Below are 21,494 nucleotides of genomic sequence, written 5' to 3'. Positions count from 1 at the left end.
GGGGATATTAACTAGGATTTTGGTCTGGCGGTCTACGGCACGTGTGTTCATACACACGATGAGAATGTGATCAAGTCATGCAATCAGTTGGAGGAGTTAGAAAAGTAGTGGATGGTAAATAAACCAAGTCTCCGCACGATGAGCAACTGGTTTGGACACGATCTCCCACTTCCCCACTCTTTGACTTCAGTAACTGTCACACTTCATGGGATCAAGGTGTTTACAATTCCAGCAATATAAAAGGCCTCTGAATCATGATTGAAACAGACAAGAATTTCTCGACAAGTTCATACAGACAATCTTTCGTCTACACGAACTCATCGTCTGAGTAATCACTCTCAACTGAGTAAATTCAATCATTCAGAACTTTCTTACTCAGAAAACACAACACACCTATAGTCATTGATCACCATTGATCTCACACATTTCTCAGTTTCCCTCCTACAGATCAACACATCCTCTCTTATGACCGAATTGACTCTGGAACGGCCATTTTCTTGGTTTAGGCCGGAGTCCTACAGATTGATCTCTCAAACTTAAAGCACTCCCTTCTTGCAGTGCATCTGTGTGAGGTTGAGCATTTGCTCGGTTCAAGGAGTCTCCTCCGAACGGTCATCTCCTTAATTCCATAAAAACCAGCAAATCGTTTTTCCCCATCCACACCACCATATCAAGGGTGAAGTTATTCACCAAAAAATTGTGTCCTAACTTGGTATCGAGTCTGAAATATCCATAATTCACGCTTCCTATACTTTTTCCCTCTGTTACCATGTCTCAAACCTCAACCCTTCATCAAATCCATGTCAATCATCTCATCAGTGTCAAGTTGAATGACACAAACTACCTGTTATGGATAACACAGTTCAAACCCCTTCTCAAAGGGTACAAGCTACAAGGATATGTAGATGGCACTCTAGAAAAAACAACACCAACCGTACCAAGTACTGAAGAAGAAGCACCACAAGTTGTCAACCCTTTATATGAAAAATATGAAGAACAAGATCAGATCCTTCTAGGATGGCTTCTTTCTTCTTTGTCTGAAGTGTATTAGGTCGAATTGCAGGCCTTACTATATCAAGAGAAGTATGGGAAGCTCTTGAGAAAAGGTATGCACCAAAACCTAAGGCTCATCAAATGAACCTCAAAACACAGCTCCACAGTCTGTGCAAAGGAAACAGTACTACGCAGTAGTATTTCTCCAAAACCAAACAATTGTTTGATGCACTAGATGCTTCTGGAAATTCTCTCTCTGAAGAGAATATGCAGCAATCGATTCTAGCTGGACTAGATCAAGCTTATGACTCTATTGTCACAGCTTTGAGTATTGTTGACAAGATTGACATGGATACTTTTCAAGCTCATCTACTTTCGTATGATTTCCGTCTTGAACAATAATTAGCTATATTGCAGCAACCATTGGCCAATTTTGCTACTTCATCAAGCTCCAGGTCGTTTAAGAGGCAAGATCAAAGGAGATACTCAAACAATCGCCCACAAAATAAATCCAACCGACATCCCAGAAACATGTATCAAGGTGAAGGCCCTTGTGAGATCTGCAAACGCAAGAATCATGATGCTCGATTATGCTGGTTTCGTAACAAAGTGGACAACTCAACTCAAAACAAACAACCAGCTGCATACTTGGCTCTACCTGGTGGTCCTGCTGATAATAATTGGGGTGAATAATACAGGTGCAACTCATCACCTAACTGCAAATCTCAACAATCTCAACATTCAGCATGTGTATGATGGCACTGAACAAGTGCGTGTAGGCAATGGTGAGGCTCTCCATTTTGAAACCTCTTTTACTCATAATAATAGGTCTTTTAAGCTAAAAAATATCCTTCATGCTCTTCAAATCAAGACCAATTTACTTTCAGTCTCTAAATTCTGTAAAGATAATAACGTTTTTTTTGAATTCTATGCAACTTGTTTTGATGTGAATGAAATCCAGTCCGGGACAACCCTGTTGCTAGACAAACTTAAGAATGGGATTTATGTCTTTGATCTTGTCCGAGAGATTCAATATATAATACTAGCTACTATTCTATCAAATAAAGTCCTCTATGGAATCAAAGATTGGGTCACCCAATGCTTCGCACTGCCTTTAGAATGATTAAAAATATTTCCCTTCTTGTTTCAAATAAGAAGTTTGATTATTGTCACTCTTGTCATATGAGCAAGAGTCATAAACTTCCATTTCCTACTAGTAGTACAATTATTGATAAACCATTGAGTTTAATTGTTGTTGATTTATGGGTTTCACCTCATGTTTCAAAAGATGGTTTTCGATATTATTCTTCTAGATGTTTATTCACACTACACTTGGATTTATCCACTTGTTAGAAAATCATATGTTTTTTCCATCTTCATTCAATTCAAAAAGTTAATAGAAAATCAAACAAATCATAAGATCAAAGTCGTTCAATCAGACAATGGTGGAGAATTCAGAAAGTTTACTGCATTCCTAAATAATCCTGGTGTCATACATAGATTCTCATGCTCTCACACATTTGTACAAAATGGTATTGCTGAAATGCGCATTAGACATATCACTGAATCGGGTTTAGATCTCTTGTTTCATGCTTCCATGCCAAAATCCTACTGGTTAGAGGCTTTTTATACTGCATGTTACCTCATTAATAGACTTCCTGCATACCAACATGAGTCCAAATCTCCACTCCAACTCTTATACAACAAAATACCTGACTTCTATTTTCTAAAAGTTTTTGGTTGTCTATGTTATCCATGCCTTCGTCTATATGTCTCTAATAAGATTGAACCAAGATCACTTCCATGCGTATTCATTGGTTACAGTGGATCTCGCAAGGGCTATCTATGCTTACAGGTAACTACAGGAAGGTTGTATATCTCCCAGCATGTCAAGTTCGTAGAAACAAGCTTCCTATTCGCTGTCAGGCAACAGGTATGTACCTCTAAACCCACTTCCAGGTCAGCACCATCCAAAAAAATACTTGTATCATCCACTTTCTCTACTTCATCATCTGAGAATATTGTCTCTGAACCACCTTCTCCTCTGCCAAACACTCCACCAATGTCACCTATTATAGATAATGTGCAGTCACCACCAATGTCTCCCAATGTTGATAATGTGCAGTTACCAGTTAACACATCAGAACCACGTCCTTCGGCAACAATCACTTCTGCAGCAACACTTCAGTCCACATCACAGTCAGTTGTACCACCTCAACAGCATCCTATGGTCACTAGAGCGAGGGATTGTATCAAAAAACCGATCAACAAACTTTGTCTTACATCGACAAAATATCCACTCGCAGAGACAGAACTCACCGCCCCATCTTCATATACAGAAGCATCGAAAAATCCAATATGGATACCTCCTATGGATGATGAGATTAACACACACATTCGTAATGGTACCTGGAGATATGTACCATATGAACCCTGGATGAATTTTATTGGTTCGAAGTGGGTTTTCAAGGTTAAACAAAATGCAGGTGGTACAATTAACAGACCAAAAGATCGATTGGTAGCTAAAGGATATAATCAAAGAGAAGGTTTTGATTTCGACAAAACCTTCAGTCCTGTGATCAAACCAAGAACTATCAGACTAGTCTTATCAATTGCAGTCGCAAACAGTTGGTCATTGCGGCAATTAGATATTCAGAATGCCTTCTTGCATAACGTGTTGACAGAAGATGTTTATATGAAACAACCAATCGGTTATGTTCATCCTGAATATCCAACTCATGTCTGCAAGTTGAACAAGTCAATTTATGGCCTGAAGCAAGCTCCAAGCACCTGGTTTTCAAGGCTAAGCACCTATCTAGTTGAACTGTGGTTTAAAGGATCCATTGCAGACAATTCACTCTTTATTAAGAAGAATTCAGATGAAGTGACTTATGTCTTGATTTATGTCGACGACATTATAATCACAGGTTCCAGTTCTTCTCTTATCACAAATCTTATTGCTGCTCTGAATTAGGTGTTTGCAATGAAAGATTTTGGGTGATATCAGTTACTTCTTGGGCATAGAAGTTATTAAGCAAAAAGAGTCAGTTCTATTTAGCCAACGAAAATACATTACTGATCTGCTTAAGCGCACAAAGATGGATGCTGCAAAACCAGTGGCTACTCCCTTGGCTGTGAACACTAAGATGAGCAGAATAGGTACACAAAAATTTGAAGATCCAACTCTCTATCGCAACGTCTGTGGAGCATTGCAGTACCTATATCTCACTCGCCCTGATATTGCAGTCGCAGTTAACAAGGTATGCCAGTTCATGCAAGATCCTTACATAGAGCATTGGGAGTTAATCAAGCGCATACTCAGGTATCTCAAGCACACAGTTCAACATGGTCTGGTTTTGCGAAAATCTTCAGATATTAGCTTTCATGCTTACTCGGATTCTGATTGGTCTGGGAATCTGGATGATTGAAGGTCCACTAGTGGATAATGCATCTATTTCGGAAATAATCTTGTCTCTTGGAGTGCAAGGAAACCGAAAATTGTCTCCAAATCAAGCAAAAAAGCAGAATATAGAGGTATAGCCATAGCAAGTTCTGAACTAATATGGCTCCAATCATTGTTAAAGAGTTGAAGTAACAACTCCATCAATCTGGTGTGACAACTTGGGAGCTACATGAAAAAGCGGGGTCTAACAACCACACCCAATATTTCGATTAGCAATCTGTATGGACAAACTCCAATATACTTTCTAGAGAATCAACAAGACAGTCAGACTCAATCTAGATAAAAAAGTATATCAAAGTGTTTATATCTCAATCTCTCGATTTGATATATACTCAAGCAAATAGAAATCTGCGAGTCTTTATCAAATATTAGAGACATAACTTGAATGGTACCAAAGACCAATATCCAAGTGTCAATCAATTTAAAATCAACAACCAAAAGGTCGGATATTCTAATTGATTGAACAACGCACAACCTGTGATATTTCAATTATATAACAAAATATAATGCGGAAAATAAATAACACAGACACCAGAATTTTGTTAACAAAGAAACCGCAAATGCAGAAAAACCCCGGTTCCTAGTCCAGATTGAACACACACTGTATTAATCCACTACAGACACTAGCCTACTCCAAGCTAACTTCGGTCTGGACTGTAGTTGAACCCCAATCAATCTCACACCGATCTAAGGTACAATTATGCTCCTACATCTCTGATCCCGGCATGATGCTACGTACTTGATTCCCTTAGCTGATCTCACCCACAACTAAGAGTTGCTACGACCCAAAGTCGAAGACTTTAATAAACAAATATGTATCACACAGAAAAGTCTACAGAATAGATAATTCCGTCTCCCACGAATATACCTACGAGTTTTTTTTCCGTATTTGATAAATCAAGGTGAACAGGAACCAATTGATAACCCGGACTTATATTCTCGAAGAACAGCCTAGTATTGTCAATGACCTCACAATAATCTCAATCGATTTGCAGCGAAAAAAGATATTGCAGAATCACAAACGATGAGACGAAAATGTTTGTGATTACTTTTCTATCTTGCCTATCGGAGATATAAATCTCAAGCCAATTATTATAATTGTACTCAAAATGATAGAAACAACAAGATCAGATCACACAACTACAAGAAAATTAGTATTGGTTTGGCTTCACAATCCCAATGAAGTCTTTAAGTCGTTAACCTGGTTTAGAGAAGAAAACCCAAGGTTAAAGGAGAATCGACTCTAGCTTATGAAACTAGTATCACACATAAGGTGTGGGGATTAGGTTTCCCAGTTGCTAGAGTTCTCCCTTACATAGTCTTTTAAATAAGGGTTTGCAATCAATGTTAGCTTGGTAACAAAGCATTTAGTATTCATTGTTAGATGAAAACCTGATTAGATTCAAGCTAATATTTCTCAACCGTTAGATCGAAAACTTAACTTGTTACACACAATTGAAATGTTCCATTTTGGGTTTATGTAACCGTTCCCAAACATTAACATTTGTTGGTTCAACAATAGTTAACCAAATGGTTAGCCATATGAGCAATTTCATATCAACCATATTCTTCTTCACCATAACTAGTTCAAATGACTCAAATGAACTCTTTAGAGTGTTGTTCAATTTCTTAGATCTTATATAACTACACAAGACACAATCGAAGCAAAAACGGTTTGATTCACTCGAATCGGTTCATGAACTTTATAGCCACGGTTTGCAAAAGCATTCCTTAGTTTATATAAACATGAGTTCAAAAACAACCGATTTTAGATATAACCAACTCAAGTTCGCGGACTGGGTTCGCGGACTTAAGTTCACGGAAGGAGTTCACAAACTCCAGCAAAAAAATTCGGGTCGAGAACTTCCGCCAGTTCGCGGACTTGGCTCACCCCATATTCCGTTTCTCTTGATCAACAAAGTTCGCAAACTTTGGTTCAAGGAATAAGGACTTGTACATATATGTGTTTCCACAACAATGCTTATATCCTATCAATGGTTATGTATTCTAAACTCTCATTTCAATCATTAAAACATTCTCAGAGGACGTTATATAGCCGTTATTCACAGACCATTTTTCGTGACAACAATTTTCAAAGTGATTGAAACATAACATGACATTCGTCACTAGGTAAAGATTAATTTGGCCAAAGCGAAAGCTTACCAACACATATTTCGAGAAATAGATAGGCGAGTTAAACTCGACTCGAAATAGCAAATGTGTATAATCAAAGTTTATATATCAAAACGACTTTTGTCTCAAGAATAGGAGATAGAGTAAATAGACTTTTGAGTGATAGATAAGTTCAAGTCTCCACATACCTTTTAGTCGATGAAGTTCCACCAGTTCCTTGAGTAGTCCTTCGTCTTGTATGATGATTTCCATGAAGTTCTTGAGCTCAACTACACTTTCTATCCTAGTCCGAGACCTTTAGCTATAATAGGCTAGAAATCAAGACTTATAGTTTTGATCACTAACATTGACAAACATGCTTGAGATAGCAACGCATGCGAGTTCGACCGAGTAATGCTCTAACAATCTTCTTCTTTGTCAATTTTAGTGGCAAAATTATCAATACATATGGAAAACAATAAATAAATAAATAAATTAACTTTTGTAGCTCTTATTCCACATGTCTAATCTTCAACATTACTCGAAATCTTCGTCACTTCCAAGTACTCCAATGATCCCAAAGGTTGTAAGCTTAGCATCATCGTTGTTGAAAATCCGTAGCTACACTAGTGGAAATCAGCAGTTTCGCGACTGACAAAGCAAGTCATTTAACTCGTATCTATGACTTGCTTTATCAGTCACCAAGAGGGTCGCTGTTTGAGCGTCTTTTTTAGCTAGGACGTGTCTCTGGGGGTGGTTGAAAATCTTATATCAATGACCGATGTTAACAGCCAAAAATTTATGACTGTCTTCAGTCAGTCATGGATATAAAACTTAATATAAAAAAAAAAGATTCAGATTGGTTGTCTGGCCTGACTGAATCTGACTAAATCTGAAATTAAACAGAAATGAAACCCAAATGAAAGTCAAATTAGAATTCAAATGAAACTCAAATTAGAATTCAAATGATAATCAAATGAGAATCAAATTAGAATTCAAATTTCAAATCAAATGAAAACCAATTTCAAATCAAATAAAAATGAGAATCAAATTACACTTGCACACAAATAAAGATTCAATTTAACATTCATTGATTCATTTGTTTCAAATTACACAAAGGATTAAATTTGTAGTTCTGACCAGTGTAATCTGTAGTTCTAGGATTCTATTACAAAACGATGAGTGTAATCTGTAGTTCTAGGATTCTATTACAAAACGATGAATTAATATTGATTAAACAGCAAAATTATAAAATCCGATGATGACGAAGAAGTTATTCCTACTTCATAATGGCGTACCTGCACAGAAAAATCCATCAGCGAAATTACAGAGAGGCCCCAAGATGAATAACCAAAAGAACTAAACAATTTTAAACACTGTAACATGAAGTAAGATCTGCCAATATATTCATCAAATTTAACGAAGACAAGCAAGCGGCAGCAGCAATATAATGAGATAGACAAATTGTAATAGCAAGTCCCTTGTACTGAACTAAGAGCAAGGTAGGGGTCTCTTTAGAAAACTAACAGCTATGTTCAACATGTTTAGGAGCTTCCCTCAGTAAACCCATGTTTTCATTCATTACCATATATAAGGACAAGATCATATTATTGGTTCTTTGACTTTTACAAATACAAGCTCATCATGTGCTACCACTGCACCCCAGGATCAGTTCAATTTCACACAATTCTAATAAAATAATTTTGAATTACTAGTGAAGCATGGTAACCAGTGGAGAGAGAAAGTATAGAGCACTCTATAAACTACTTTTGCAGCATAGAGTGCAACTGAAATATAAACAGTCCAGAAAGTATAGAGCACTCCATAAACTACTTTTGCACTCTATAAACTACTTCAATAAAATTTAGGATGACATGCGTCAATCCATCTCAGCTCATTTGGTAGTAAGTGATACACTATGACATAGACAAAACTAAACTAAGAAGAAAATTTCAGAACTTGCACTAAATTTGGTGTCAAACAAGCATAGGGACCCTAGAATTCACCATCCACGTTACTAAGTTCTTTTTTGTTTGTAATAGTACTAGTTCAAGAAAAATGCCACTATACGATGTTCTTCGCAGGCATGCGTGCCTTATAGAAATCAAGATCATATCATTTACTTAACAATATAATGCCTTCCTATTTCCTTGTTCTTCTAACTTTCAAAATTATGGCAGGAAAAGTAACTGATTCATTGTAAATTGATTTAAGAGACAAGGTTTACCTTTCTGTAATTAGGTGTAACTGTCTACATGATTGCATATATGCCACAATCCACATTCAGGTATTTTCCTGCCAACATCAAGAGTTGAATCAATGTTCAAATCTCCATGTACATAAAAAAGGTAAAAAGAAAAAAGCAACTAAACAGGGAACTGAATAACAGTTTTTACCTCAACATATTGATCCAAATACTCATTATTGGCCTGAGCATCTCCATTCCAATACTCATCATCTCCAACAGTTGTCGAAATTGATGGAGCTTCATTCGCGGCTCCAGTAAAGACAAATGGATCTTCATAAGCGTTCTTATTGGGGTGTGATCTTATTGGAGATTCCAAAACCAAATTCCAATGCTTCCTTGTCACATCTTGGCAGTAAAAAACTTGTCTATCTTGAGAAGCATGGATGAATGGCTCGTCGGCTTCTTTTGAGCTCCTCATAAACCTTTTGAAGTTGACAAACCTTGAGTTTGTATCTCGATCCACATATGATCCCTTTACTTTGTCTTCCATTCGCACCCAATGACAGTTAAAAACAACTTATGTGAAAACTCCATAGTCCACTTCAACTATATCTTGCAGAATTCCGTAGTATGTAGTATCATCATCGACAAGGTTAGTATCTCTCGAACTTGCTCTGAAACTGGTACAAGCATCCATGGTAACTCCACTATTTTGTGTAATAAAACCTTTTTCTGCATCGGCTGTATAGAAAAGATATCCATTAATAAAGTATGCGTTATACGAAACTGCCGAGAAGGAAGGACCAAATGCCAGCCTATAGAAATCTGTCATGTAATTGCCTTCAAGTTGTTCCTGTAGCCACGGAATGTAGTCCAAACACTTCATCCTTCCCACACGACTTTGGTTAAAGTTGCGAAGATATATAACGTATTTCCTGTCACATAAAAAAAAAAAGGAAATAAAGTGAAAGTTAGAAGGTTACTTTTTAAAGTGTAAATGTGATGATTAGCTGAATTTCGAAAATGAAAGAAGGCGGCGTTAAAATGTGATGATTTATGCTCTGCGTTAATTTAGCCTTGGTGACCAAAGAGAGGAATGATTCTCAAAAACAAATTAACAGTTAACTTATAAGTTTCCATCTAGGTCTGCATAATTTAATTCCACAATGGAACACTTCCTATTTACATGATACAGATACTGCATAGGATTATTCAAACATTATGTATATCAGTTAAGCAAAATGGGATAGGTTCTATAAAGAAAGATTAAGAATGCTGCTTCAATTGCTACAAGGAGGTGTGCAGTGAAAAAGAGAGTTTACTCATGTGCAGTGAGAATCAGTTGTCTAGACGCTACAGGGCTCAATAAATTTAAAAGAAGAAGGTGTGCATATCATGAAAGTTAGCTGGAAAGTAACTCATTACGTACACGTCGCATATTAGAACCTAAAACAGTTAACAAATCCAACAATAAAACACCATAAGCGAAAGTTAGAAGGTTACTTTTTACAGTGTAATGAAATGATTGTAAGAGAAATAAACCTAGGTTTCACTTACGCTTCCCATTCAGTATTTTCATCTGCGTGTCTCAATATCCACAAACGAATTTGTTCATACTGTAAGTTGGTTAATGAACATGATTTTCCTTGCGAACTAACTGGGTATGGACCTTCATAAGCATCACAGGGCTTCTCTATCTTTCCACGACACTTAAAAGACTTTCGCTTCGCATCGGAAGGATCTCGGCGCAATGGTGCGCTCCTTCATTAACCTCATACTGTTTTGTAATAGAGCCTTCTATATAATTTTTGTTCCGACCAAGAACCTTGTAGACTCTTATCATCCTGCACATACAATTGGCAAACAACTATTTGTAAGTTTACTGAGTTGATAAAAGAATAAAGCAAAAGAATACAAGTGACTAAAGGATTGTACCTCTCGAAAGGGTACATCCACCTAAATTGAACAGGCCCCAATTGATATGCCTCTTCTGCCAAGTGTACGACAACATGAGTCATACTAACAAAAAATGCAGGAGAGAAATACATTTCAAACACGCATAAGGACTCCACGACACGATCATGGATTACACGAAGCTCAGCACGTTCAATAACCTTAGAGGTAAGGACTTTGAAAAACAACGACAAGTTTCTAACTGCCTCGCGCAAAGGCTTCTGTTTTTTGAAACAATGCATTATAAAAATAGGCATTAAACCCTGCATAAGGATGTGATAGTCGTGCGACTTTAGACCCTTCAATTGGAACTCTTTCAAGCATACTTTTTTTTTTTCCAATTCCCACTGTAACCAATTGGAATTTTAAGTGTGCTGAAAGTTTTACAAATAACTTCCCTTTCTTTCTTAGACATCCAATAAGGTGCAGGAGGGAGTATGTCTCTTCTGTTCCTTTCCGTCAACCACAGGCTAGGCTTTAAGTTTAGCATTTTTAAATCTCTTCGCGCTGGAGCCCCATCCTTAGACTTATCTTTATGGCACATAAAAGTTCCAAACAGATTCTCTGCAAAATTCTTTTCTACATGCATGACATCCACATTGTGCCGGATTTGTAGAAACTAATAAGATTAAGTTAGACATTAGAAAAAAATAACAAACAACAAAACATATTACACTAAAGTAGGGAAATATTTTGCTCTGACCGAGTTTTGCAGACATCATGAGGCCAAGGAGATGTAAAATTTACCTTCCAATGCGGGAGCTGAAAAAAGATTGACCTCTTTGACCAAGGAGAATCAACGGCAGGCCGCTTTACCAACTTCCCAAATTCTTTATCTGCAGTTGCTGTCTTGTGGAACAATTCACCGCCACTCAAACGTCTTGGTGCAACCCTTAAATCCTCTCTTCCGTTGAATTGGGATGTTTTCTTTCTATAAGGGTAAAACCGATCTCTTAGAAACCTTCTATGACCCATATAAGCAAATTTGGAACCGCATTTTAGCCAAAATGCCTCTGTATTTTCTCCACACACAGGACAACCATATTTTCCAGAAGTTTGCAAACCAGAAACATGCGCATACGCAGGAAAGTCATATATACACCACAACAACATTGCTCTCATTGTAAAGTCAGTCTTCGTATGTGCATCGTAGGTTACCTTTCCAAGTGATCATAACTCATTTAACTCGTCGATCAGTGGCTGCAAATAAACATCAATGTTATGGTTGGGACCAAGTGGACCAGGAATCAGCAGGGTTAACATTGTGAAATCCTTTGTCGTGCATTCAGATGGTGGAAGGTTGTAACAAACAATCATAACAGGCCAAGTACTGTGCGTGCTCATCATTCCAAAAGGATTAAAACCATCTGTTGCTAATCCTAGACGAACATTTCTTTTTTCTGAAGCAAACTCAGGCCACTTCTTATCAATCTCCTTACACTGTGCAGAATCCACCGGATGTCTCATGTGTGTAGCACTTTCTTGAACCTTAGCATGCCATGTCATCAACTCAGTAATCCACGCGGTGCCATACATCCGTTGTAACCTTTCCGTGACCGGAAAATACCTCAGTCTATTCACCGGAACCTTTTTAGCAGTTGTACTACTCCCTTCTGGTGGTTTTTGCCATCTACTTTCACCACATTTAGGACACTTATCGTCATTGGCATACTCCTTGCGATAGAGAATACAATCGTTAATACAAGCATGAATAATTTACACCGGCAACTGAAATGGCTTGATCATCTGCTTAGCTTTACTACAAGTAGATGGTAACGTGTTCCCAGCTGGTAGAATAGTTTTCATATATCCCAATAACTCTGTCATGAAAACATCAGAACATTGATACCTTGCCTGCATACTTAACAACTCAACTGTTGCTGACAGTTTTGTATGTTCATCACCACAACCTGGAAATAAGGATTGCACTGTATCCTTCAACCTCTTCTTGCAATCGACAGTAGCCTTATCTTTAACATTGCCACCAGAACAATCTTCAACAGTAGCAGCCGGCAGGTGATCAGGATCATTAAGACATTCTGCAGGGGTATCAAGACCAAGTACACCTCCATGCGCCTCATTGAACAAGTCATATATTTTCGAATGAGACACAGCAGCATAATTCACAACATTATTTGCAGGTAAGGTGGGAGCATTAACATTATTCACCCGAGCTTTCTCTCCATGATGGATCCATATTCGGTATGACAGTAAGAACCCATTATCAAGGATATCCCCATGTACATCATCTAGAGATTTTGGTAAACTACCGAAATTCTTACATTTCATGCAAGGACATCGAAATTCTTTGATACCTACACCAAGACTCTCTGCTGTAAATTGGATGAAAGATTGAACACCTTTAATCCATCGAGGTGAACCCTTGGGTGCAGTCATCCATTCTTTACTTGGAGTAGTTACATGATGTCGAAACATCTGCAAAACAGGGCATACGCAAATCAGAACCCACAAAATAAAAAGGGCTAAATTATTTATGAATATCATCATAAGTAGAAAGGTTAATCATGTTCGGCAGTTAGTAATACATTTTTCTCAACACCATTACGCCAGCATGGGTCAACTTCTAAATGTCCAAGAAGAAGATAAGAAATCACAAGGTAAGTGGAATTCGCAACTCCTTTTTAGCCAGTCACAATATACAAATTCACAACTAGTCCTAAATATTTTTAATTTATGATATTTATTTTCAGATTTAGGTGTCGTTGTTGATCAGTTTCTTGAAATCTGTTGGTTTCTTAAGTTCCATATAGAATTCAGGAAACTGTCGTAGTCAACACTCTTACATAGAAAAAAGAATATCAAGAAAAGGAAGCATCCTAGAAACTCCCAACAAATTTCTCTGCAATAACTAATCAAAAATTTGAAGTCCAAATCGCGCGATTTCAAAGAAGTATCTGTATGTACATACACAGACCGCACTACATTTTGTTGAATTGTTCTATAAAGATTGTTTCTTCATCTTCTTCATTTGGCATCGTATATAGAGAAGAAAAAGAGCTCGATACTTCGATATCACATTTCAGAAATGAGTACTAGTATTGTTTCAGAAGTTTTTGTAGGATTAGGTGATTGCATATCAATTCTATGGGCATTGCAAGAGAAGAGGTATTTCTCTGTGTATGAAGCTGTAACTGGTAGTACTAGATCTTTATTTAGAATTCTTGCATCTGTACTATTAAATTGAGAAGATCAAGAAGAAACTGTATTTAAACTTGTCGAAACTTGTCGTTGTTTTTCAAAGTCCTTACCTCTAAGGTCAAAATAAAAAAAAAGTAAAACAATAATATAGTCATGACTGATCTGATTCTACATATCATTCATCACCAAACAAATAAACTTAAGTACAGTTTTAAAGTCGGAGTCTTTGGTTTGCAACAAATTCTTTAAACTGAATTAACAAAACTATGATGATGATGAGAAGATTAATCAAATCCTAGAAGAAGATACTACTCATCATATTCATAAAATAATTACTTATTTTGACCTAATTAAGCAAAACCCCCAAATTTAACATACACATAAATCAGTTAAAACTCAAATCCTAGGGTATACTAACCAAAATTTTCCAACTGAAATTCAAATTAATAGACCCAGACAAATTTTAACTTAGAATTAAGAATTTACCTTATGAGATTGTTGATCTGTTGAGTTCTGAAATCAAATCATTGTTTCTTCACTTCATGAATCCTCTCAAGTTAGAGTTAAAAGCTTAATAAATTTGTCGCGGAATAAAGACCCTGACTACCTCATAAGTTGTTGTGAATTACAATGTTGTATATCAATTCGATGATACAATTTTCCGATGAGAATTGATATTGCCTGAGAAAGTTTGCAGAAATAAACAATGAGAGAGAGTAAGGAAAGAAAAGAGATAAGTTTACGAGAGATCGAGATTTCCTTTTTCTAGATAAGAAGTTTGTGGTCTAAGAGTCAGATCTATAACTGACTCAGCTGAATGGGCTGAATCGGCTCTCAGCAGCTTTTGTCTGAAATGAGTCAGGTTTTTAACTGACTGAGCTGAATGGAAGTCCTCTTCATAGTAATAATACTAAAGAGTCAGGACTGCAATTTCTGTATGGTAAAGAGATTGTGCATCTACCATTTATCTGCCATTTCTAAGAATTTGGATCATAAGTACACATCTGAAGTTTGTGCAAAGAATTATTGACTAGAAGACTGAAAAATGAAGTTGAAAGCTTTGATATATTTGGTAGATTGAAACAATTGAATAAAATTCAAACAATGTTAAAAACCGAACAACATTGATACTAATATATTCATTAGATAAAAGCAGGGCTCTAAAACTTGCTGAAGCTACATATCCATTGCAAGACACTTCTTTACATGTTTTGAATCTCTTCTTCATCACAAAAAAAAAAGAAGAAGATGAGACTCAAAATCATACAAACTTGCAAGTCTAACCCAAAACACTTACATCTCAAAAAAGATATTCCCATAACTAGTTACATATATTGCCGAGTACGTAATATATCCGAAAAACTTACATGTATACCAACCATGTATATATATACCCAAAAAAAAGTCCCAAACCTCCAGATAGAACCAGAACTCCAAATTCATTAAAAGGCAGCACCACCTGCGGCAACTGGGAAAACATAGTATTGTGGCCACATAACCTTGTCACCTATGGAAACATCTCTAAATGTTCCATCACCTTCACAAAGACTCTCAGAAGGTAAACATATTTCATCAATGAGGACCAAATGAAATTCATCATCTATTGGAGGCCTATTGGTAAATATATAGCCTACTGCAACAACTCTTTTTCTCATGTTCTTCAGAATTACCCGCTGAGATCCAGCTGGTTGACAACCACCACCATTCATACCCTGCAGATGATAAGCACATCCAATATGGCAATAAGATTATATTGGTGTACAGAAAAGAGATGGTTTATGATAATGGAAACAACACCATGTATACGGAACATACTCTTGAGTCCAAACTATTATTAACAAATCAACACATCTATTATGTTGAATCGCCTCTCAGCAGCTTTTGTCTGAAATGAGTCAGGTTTTTAACTGACTGAGCTGAATGGAAGTCCTCTTCATAGTAATAATGCTAAAGAGTCAGGACTGCAATTTCTGTATGGTAAAGAGATTGTGCATCTACCATTTATCTGCAATTTCTAAGAATTTGGATCATAAGTACACATCTGAAGTTTGTGCAAAGAACTATTGACTAGAAGACTGAAAAATGAAGTTGAAAACTTTGATATATTTGGTAGATTGAAACAATTGAATAAAATTCAAACAATGTTAAAAAACGAACAACATTGATACTAATATATTCATTAGATAAAAGCAGGGCTCTAAAACTTGCTGAAGCTACATATCCATTGCAAGACACTTCTTTACATGTTTTGAATCTCTTCTTCATCACAAAAAAAAAGAAGAAGATGAGACTCAAAATCATACAAACTTGCAAGTCTAACCCAAAACACTTACATCTCAAAAAAGATATTCCCATAACTAGTTACATATATTGCCGAGTACGTAATATATCCGAAAAACTTACATGTATACCAACCATGTATATATATACCCAAAAAAAAAGTCCCAAACCTCCACACAGAACCAGAACTCCAAATTCATTAAAAGACAGCACCACCTGCGGCAACTGGGAAAACATAGTATTGTGGCCACATAACCTTGTCACATATGGAAACATCTCTAAATGTTCCATCACCTTCACAAAGACTCTCAGAAGGTAAACATATTTCATCAATGAGGACCAAATGAAATTCATCATCTATTGGAGGCCTATTGGTAAATATATAGCCTACTGCAACAACTCTTTTTCTCATGTTCTTCAGAATTACCCGCTGAGATCCAGCTGGTTGACAACCACCACCATTCATACCCTGCAGATGATAAGCACATCCAATATGGCAATAAGATTATATTGGTGTACAGAAAAGAGATGGTTTATGATAATGGAAACAACACCATGTATACGGAACATACTCTTGAGTCCAAACTATTATTAACAAATCAACACATCTATTATGCTGAATCGCCTCTCAGCAGCTTTTGTCTGAAATGAGTCAGGTTTTTAACTGACTGAGCTGAATGGAAGTCCTCTTCATAGTAATAATGCTAAAGAGTCAGGACTGCAATTTCTGTATGGTAAAGAGATTGTGCATCTACCATTTATCTGCAATTTCTAAGAATTTGGATCATAAGTACACATCTGAAGTTTGTGCAAAGAACTATTGACTAGAAGACTGAAAATGAAGTTGAAAGCTTTGATATATTTGGTAGATTGAAACAATTGAATAAAATTCAAACAATGTTAAAAACCGAACAACATTGATACTAATATATTCATTAGATAAAAGCAGGGCTCTAAAACTTGCTGAAGCTACATATCCATTGCAAGACACTTCTTTACATGTTTTGAATCTCTTCTTCATCACAAAAAAAAGAAGAAGATGAGACTCAAAATCATACAAACTTGCAAGTCTAACCCAAAACACTTACATCTCAAAAAAGATATTCCCATAACTAGTTACATATATTGCCGAGTACGTAATATATCCGAAAAACTTACATGTATACCAACCATGTATATATATACCCAAAAAAAAGTCCCAAAAAGTCCCAAACCTCCACATAGAACCAGAACTCCAAATTCAATAAAAGGCAGCACCACCTGCGGCAACTGGGAAAACATAGTATTGTGGCCACATAACCTTGTCACCTATGGAAACATCTCTAAATGTTCCATCACCTTCACAGAGACTCTCAGAAGGTAAACATATTTCATCAATGAGGACCAAATGAAATTCATCATCTATTGGAGGCCTATTGGTAAATATATAGCCTACTGCAACAGCTCTTTTTCTCATGTTCTTCAGAATTACCCGCTGAGATCCAGCTGGTTGACAACCACCACCATTCATACCCTGCAGATGATAAGCACATCCAATATGGCAATAAGATTATATTGGTGTACAGAAAAGAGATGGTTTATGATAATGGAAACAACACCATGTATACAGAACATACTCTTGAGTCCAAACTATTATTAACAATCAACACATCTATTATGGCTAATACAACCAATCAAAAGTAGATGAATACAAATATGTAAGTATATATGTTGCATCCATGTCCAATCTCATCTGACTGTGTAACATACTTCAACTAATTTTTACACACCATATCCACCAAGTTATTCATCTAATTGCTCCCTAGCATACAAATAAGAATTAAGCAAAATCACCACTAGTTATTAATGCCACTTAGATTTACAAAATCACCACTAGTTATTAATGCCACTTAGATTTACAAAACCCATATAAATCATAAAATCTGGCAAAGAGTTCATTTAATTGTAAACTACAAATCTTAGTGGCACAAACATAGGCACTGCATACCAAGTAACTAATGATCTTGTCATTTTGTAAATAAAATGACATTTGGTAGATGAAAGCACTTTGCACACTGAGCACTCGCATACCAAGATTTTAAGTAAAAATGAATATTTCCTTTTGCTAGACAAAGAGGTTAGAAAAATGTTAATGAGTTGCAAATTAAAAACTAGTTATAGAATGTTATTACCTGAGCATTAGAATTACTGGGGTTAGGATTGAAACTTAGACCGGCCATTAGTGTCTCAACAGTTTCTTCGATATTACGGACCCGATCTTCTACAGCTCTAGTCTTCAGCACTTGCTGTCTTAATTGCTCCCTAGGAACTTCAGAAGCAATTAGTTCAGTCTTGGATATCCCACCTCCCATTCCTCGAACACAACCTCTATCATCAACTCCAAACACCTACAAAGAAGTAAACAAAATCAGTTAGCTAGCTAGTAAGTAACAAGTTTATTTTTTTTGGGAAACAACACAAATTCATGTGAACTCACCTTGGCAACTGCATCTCTGTCCAAATGGGTTTCATCTCTATACTGCTCAGTTTCATTAAGCTCTCTTACTTGTTCCTGCAAAGCATATCAGATTGTATGTAAACGGAAAAAAAATTGCAAAGAAAACCAACAAAGAATAATACATGATATAGTGAATGAAAACCAAATAAGAAACTTGAACTTACAACATATTCTCTGCATTTTACTTCATAATAGTTGGGGTCCATTAATTCAAGTGATTCTTGAGTTATTTATTTGTAACCATGTGTAGCCAAGTACACAACAGATTGGCTTACACTACCAGTTGGAGATTGTTGTTCCATAACATGTCGACGGCGTGCAATACCATCCCTTCCAGTAGTATGTAAAGCTTTAAGAAGCTTCCTTGATTCCTTCCCTATCTCCCTTAGTATCTTATCAGCTTCTGAATCATGCAAGTCCACAAATTTATCCCAATCCTCTCTCTTCACACCATTTGGTCTATTATTCTTTCTCTCAGCAATGGTATTAAATTGATCACACCACTTCCTTAGGGTAGTCTTTTTGTTCTTCCATGATTTGTTTGCCATCCTTAGAGCCTTGGATTTGATGATTTCAGGTACCCTGTATTCATTCTTGATGGCTCTCCAGATTTCTTCCTTAAGAACCAAAGGAACATCTCTCCAATCTTCGTGATGTGGTGGGACAATACTCCTGGCTATTGTTCCAACCCTGGTAGCATATTTCTTAGAACCATCTTCTAATGGTTTCCCCATAGAATTGAACTTGATCTCCAATAGGTGACCATCTGCAGAAAACAGAAACAAATTAGAACTTGATAACATACTATAATAATGACATAAAATAAGCTGAAATATAATGTTGTGTTACCATTAATCCCGCTTTCCTCCATATTTGCAGCTTCATTATTTGCATCTTCATTATTTGGTTGATGCACAACCTCATGCCATCCATCTCCTTCAGCCTGATTCTCATTACCATGTCTCGGAGAATGATCGCCATCTGACGAAGACACACGATGACGACTCCCTTAGCTTGGACTTGCAGCAATGTGACCACTATCAGTTGATGGGGACCCTTGTGGAGCAAAGCCCTCGGCGAATGATCTGCACTTGGAGTAGTACTTGCAGCAATGTGACCACTATCAGTTGATGGGGACCCTTGTGAATTGAGAAAATCCGTCGGCCAAGGAGATGCACTTGGAGTAGTACTTGCAGACCTGGTTCTTGCAGGCCGAGATCGACTGCTACTAGTAAGAGGATGTCTCGGCATAGTTATCTACTACAAAATCATTTTGAACAACAATCAGAAATCATAAATTATTCAACAGAAGGAACTAATTAAAAAATATTATTATGCTCTTGAATAACATATTATTAATCCATCAACTAAAACAGCAACAACTAATATTAACAATGCAAATTTCCAAAAGGAAGAACAAAGTAAAACTATACTAACAACAGCAACAACACTAAAACATGATTCTGTTCAACAATATTAAAACTAAAACATGATCCATACTAAAAATTATCATCCAAATCAGAATCAACAATAACATTTAACCATACTAACAGAATCAACAATATCACTTAACTGACTCTAATATGTGATCCATACACTAGATTCAAACTCATAAACCAAAAAATTATCATCCAAATCAAAGAAATTAGATATACCTCTTGAAATTTCTGAAATTCAACTTAAGCTGTCAGATGCACCTGAAATCAACCAATAAAACAGTTGTGGTTAAACCCATATGAACAAAATCGACCAGTAAAAGAAAAAGAGAAAAAAAAATTGAATCCAAAACCCTAACTTGCCTGAGGAAGATATGAACAACAACTAATCTCTTGAGATTAACCTGAAATCAACCAAAAGAACAATTATTGTTAAACCCCATGAACAAATTCGACCAATTAAAAAAAAAAATTGAATCCAAAACCCTAACTTGCCTGAGGAAGATATGAACTACAATTAAGCTCTTGAGATTAACCTGAAATCAACCAAAAGAACAATTATTGTTAAACCCCATGAACAAAATCGACCAATAAAAAATGAAAAAAATGAATCCAAAATCCTAACTTGCCTGAGGAAGATATGAACTACAACTAAGCTCGTGAGATTTACCTGAAATCAAACAATAGAACAATTATTGTTAAAAGAAAAGGAGAAGAACAAGAAAACTTCAATAAAAAATCCTAACTGTATACCTGTACCTGGTGATTTTGAAAATTAAACCCAACTGCTGCTCGATTAAGATATGTAAAAGTTTAATCTTAGTGAGGGTTTCTGATTTAAGGGCTTAATTCGTCATCAATGGATGAGTTCTGAGAGAGGAGCTAGAAGAAATTTTGAGTGGTTTTCATTTTTCTCTGTGAATGAATAATGGAGAGGAGCTGTGGATGAAACTAATGGAGAGAGAGAATGGGAGATATATATCACCGATAATAACGAGGTGAGGAATGGTGGGAAACGAGTTAGATTTCCCGCACGAGAAAAGTAGCACTGAATCAACTGAGTCTAGCGGTCCTGGTGTCCGTCCACGAATCGAGGACATATGGGTAATTAAAAAGTTTATGGAACCACCGTTAATAGCACACTGGGATGTGCTCCGGAAATTTATCCCAGCTAAGACCGTCTTGACTGGTCAACGGTCCGTTGACCGTCAGTGAGGGTCGATTCGGTGGGTCATTTTAACCCCATTTCCACTAGTGATATAACAACAAGAAAACAATAGTTCTCAATCATTGTTATACAGTATCATAGTATTATTACACATCGTCAAAGTTCAATTGTATCACAACTTCAACAACAATACTATGGTGATATGTATCACTCCCCTTAGTCAATACTTCATCTCACATGGAAAT

The 21,494-nt window shown here is 36.4% G+C and overlaps 2 protein-coding genes and 1 long non-coding RNA gene across 7 annotated transcripts; 1 reads left to right on the top strand and 2 right to left on the bottom strand.

Moving 5' to 3' along the window:
* Positions 1-4,091: 4,091 nt before the first annotated feature.
* LOC113272720 (uncharacterized mitochondrial protein AtMg00810-like) lies at positions 4,092-4,421 on the top strand. The gene has a single exon (XM_026522519.1). It carries the CDS (start codon positions 4,092-4,094, stop codon positions 4,419-4,421), a length of 330 nt encoding a protein of 109 aa, XP_026378304.1.
* A 3,208-nt stretch (positions 4,422-7,629) lies between these two features.
* On the bottom strand, positions 7,630-14,595 carry LOC113275952. The gene is made up of 7 exons (XR_003323832.1): positions 14,355-14,595; positions 11,457-13,145; positions 10,692-11,328; positions 10,314-10,600; positions 8,965-9,691; positions 8,796-8,863; positions 7,630-7,866 (listed from the first exon to the last, which is right to left on the bottom strand). It is a non-coding gene; the product is annotated as an uncharacterized LOC113275952 (long non-coding RNA).
* A 1,542-nt stretch (positions 14,596-16,137) lies between these two features.
* On the bottom strand, positions 16,138-21,038 carry LOC113275950. Of its 5 annotated transcripts, XR_003323831.1 has the most exons (8): positions 20,841-21,038; positions 20,301-20,342; positions 19,495-19,902; positions 18,810-19,411; positions 18,625-18,699; positions 18,320-18,535; positions 17,322-17,661; positions 16,138-16,286 (listed from the first exon to the last, which is right to left on the bottom strand). XR_003323831.1 is itself a non-coding variant. In XM_026525536.1 (7 exons), exons 4-7 carry the CDS (start codon positions 18,849-18,851, stop codon positions 17,389-17,391), a joined length of 606 nt encoding a protein of 201 aa, XP_026381321.1. In that variant the 5' UTR covers positions 18,852-19,411; positions 19,495-19,902; positions 20,301-20,342; positions 20,841-21,037; the 3' UTR covers positions 17,089-17,388. The 5 variants fall into 5 exon arrangements, 4 of the variants coding, with proteins under 4 accessions (XP_026381321.1, XP_026381323.1, XP_026381324.1 ...); XM_026525536.1 differs by lacking the exon at positions 16,138-16,286 and having other exon boundaries at positions 17,089-17,661; positions 20,841-21,037; XM_026525538.1 differs by lacking the exon at positions 16,138-16,286 and having other exon boundaries at positions 17,089-17,661; positions 19,495-19,905; positions 20,301-20,312; positions 20,841-21,037.
* Positions 21,039-21,494: the final 456 nt, after the last annotated feature.

The sequence above is a fragment of the Papaver somniferum genome, chromosome 4 (genome assembly GCF_003573695.1).
Source record: "Papaver somniferum cultivar HN1 chromosome 4, ASM357369v1, whole genome shotgun sequence".
NCBI classification, from domain to species: domain Eukaryota; kingdom Viridiplantae; phylum Streptophyta; class Magnoliopsida; order Ranunculales; family Papaveraceae; genus Papaver; species Papaver somniferum.
The sequence above is the reverse complement of the archived record's forward strand: the minus strand, read 5'-3'. Positions and strand labels throughout refer to the sequence as shown.

Coding starts and splice junctions, on each gene's coding strand:
- LOC113272720 (XM_026522519.1), top strand. CDS start 4,092: ATGGATGCTGCAAAACCAGTGGCTACTCCCTTGGCTGTGAACACTAAG.
- LOC113275950 (XM_026525536.1), bottom strand. CDS start 18,851: ATGGACCCCAACTATTATGAAGTAAAATGCAGAGAATATGTT. Junction 18,536..18,624: donor ACAGAGATGCAGTTGCCAAG/GTGAGTTCACAT, acceptor ACTTCTTTGTAG/GTGTTTGGAGTTGATGATAG. Junction 17,662..18,319: donor CCAGTAATTCTAATGCTCAG/GTAATAACATTC, acceptor TATCATCTGCAG/GGTATGAATGGTGGTGGTTG.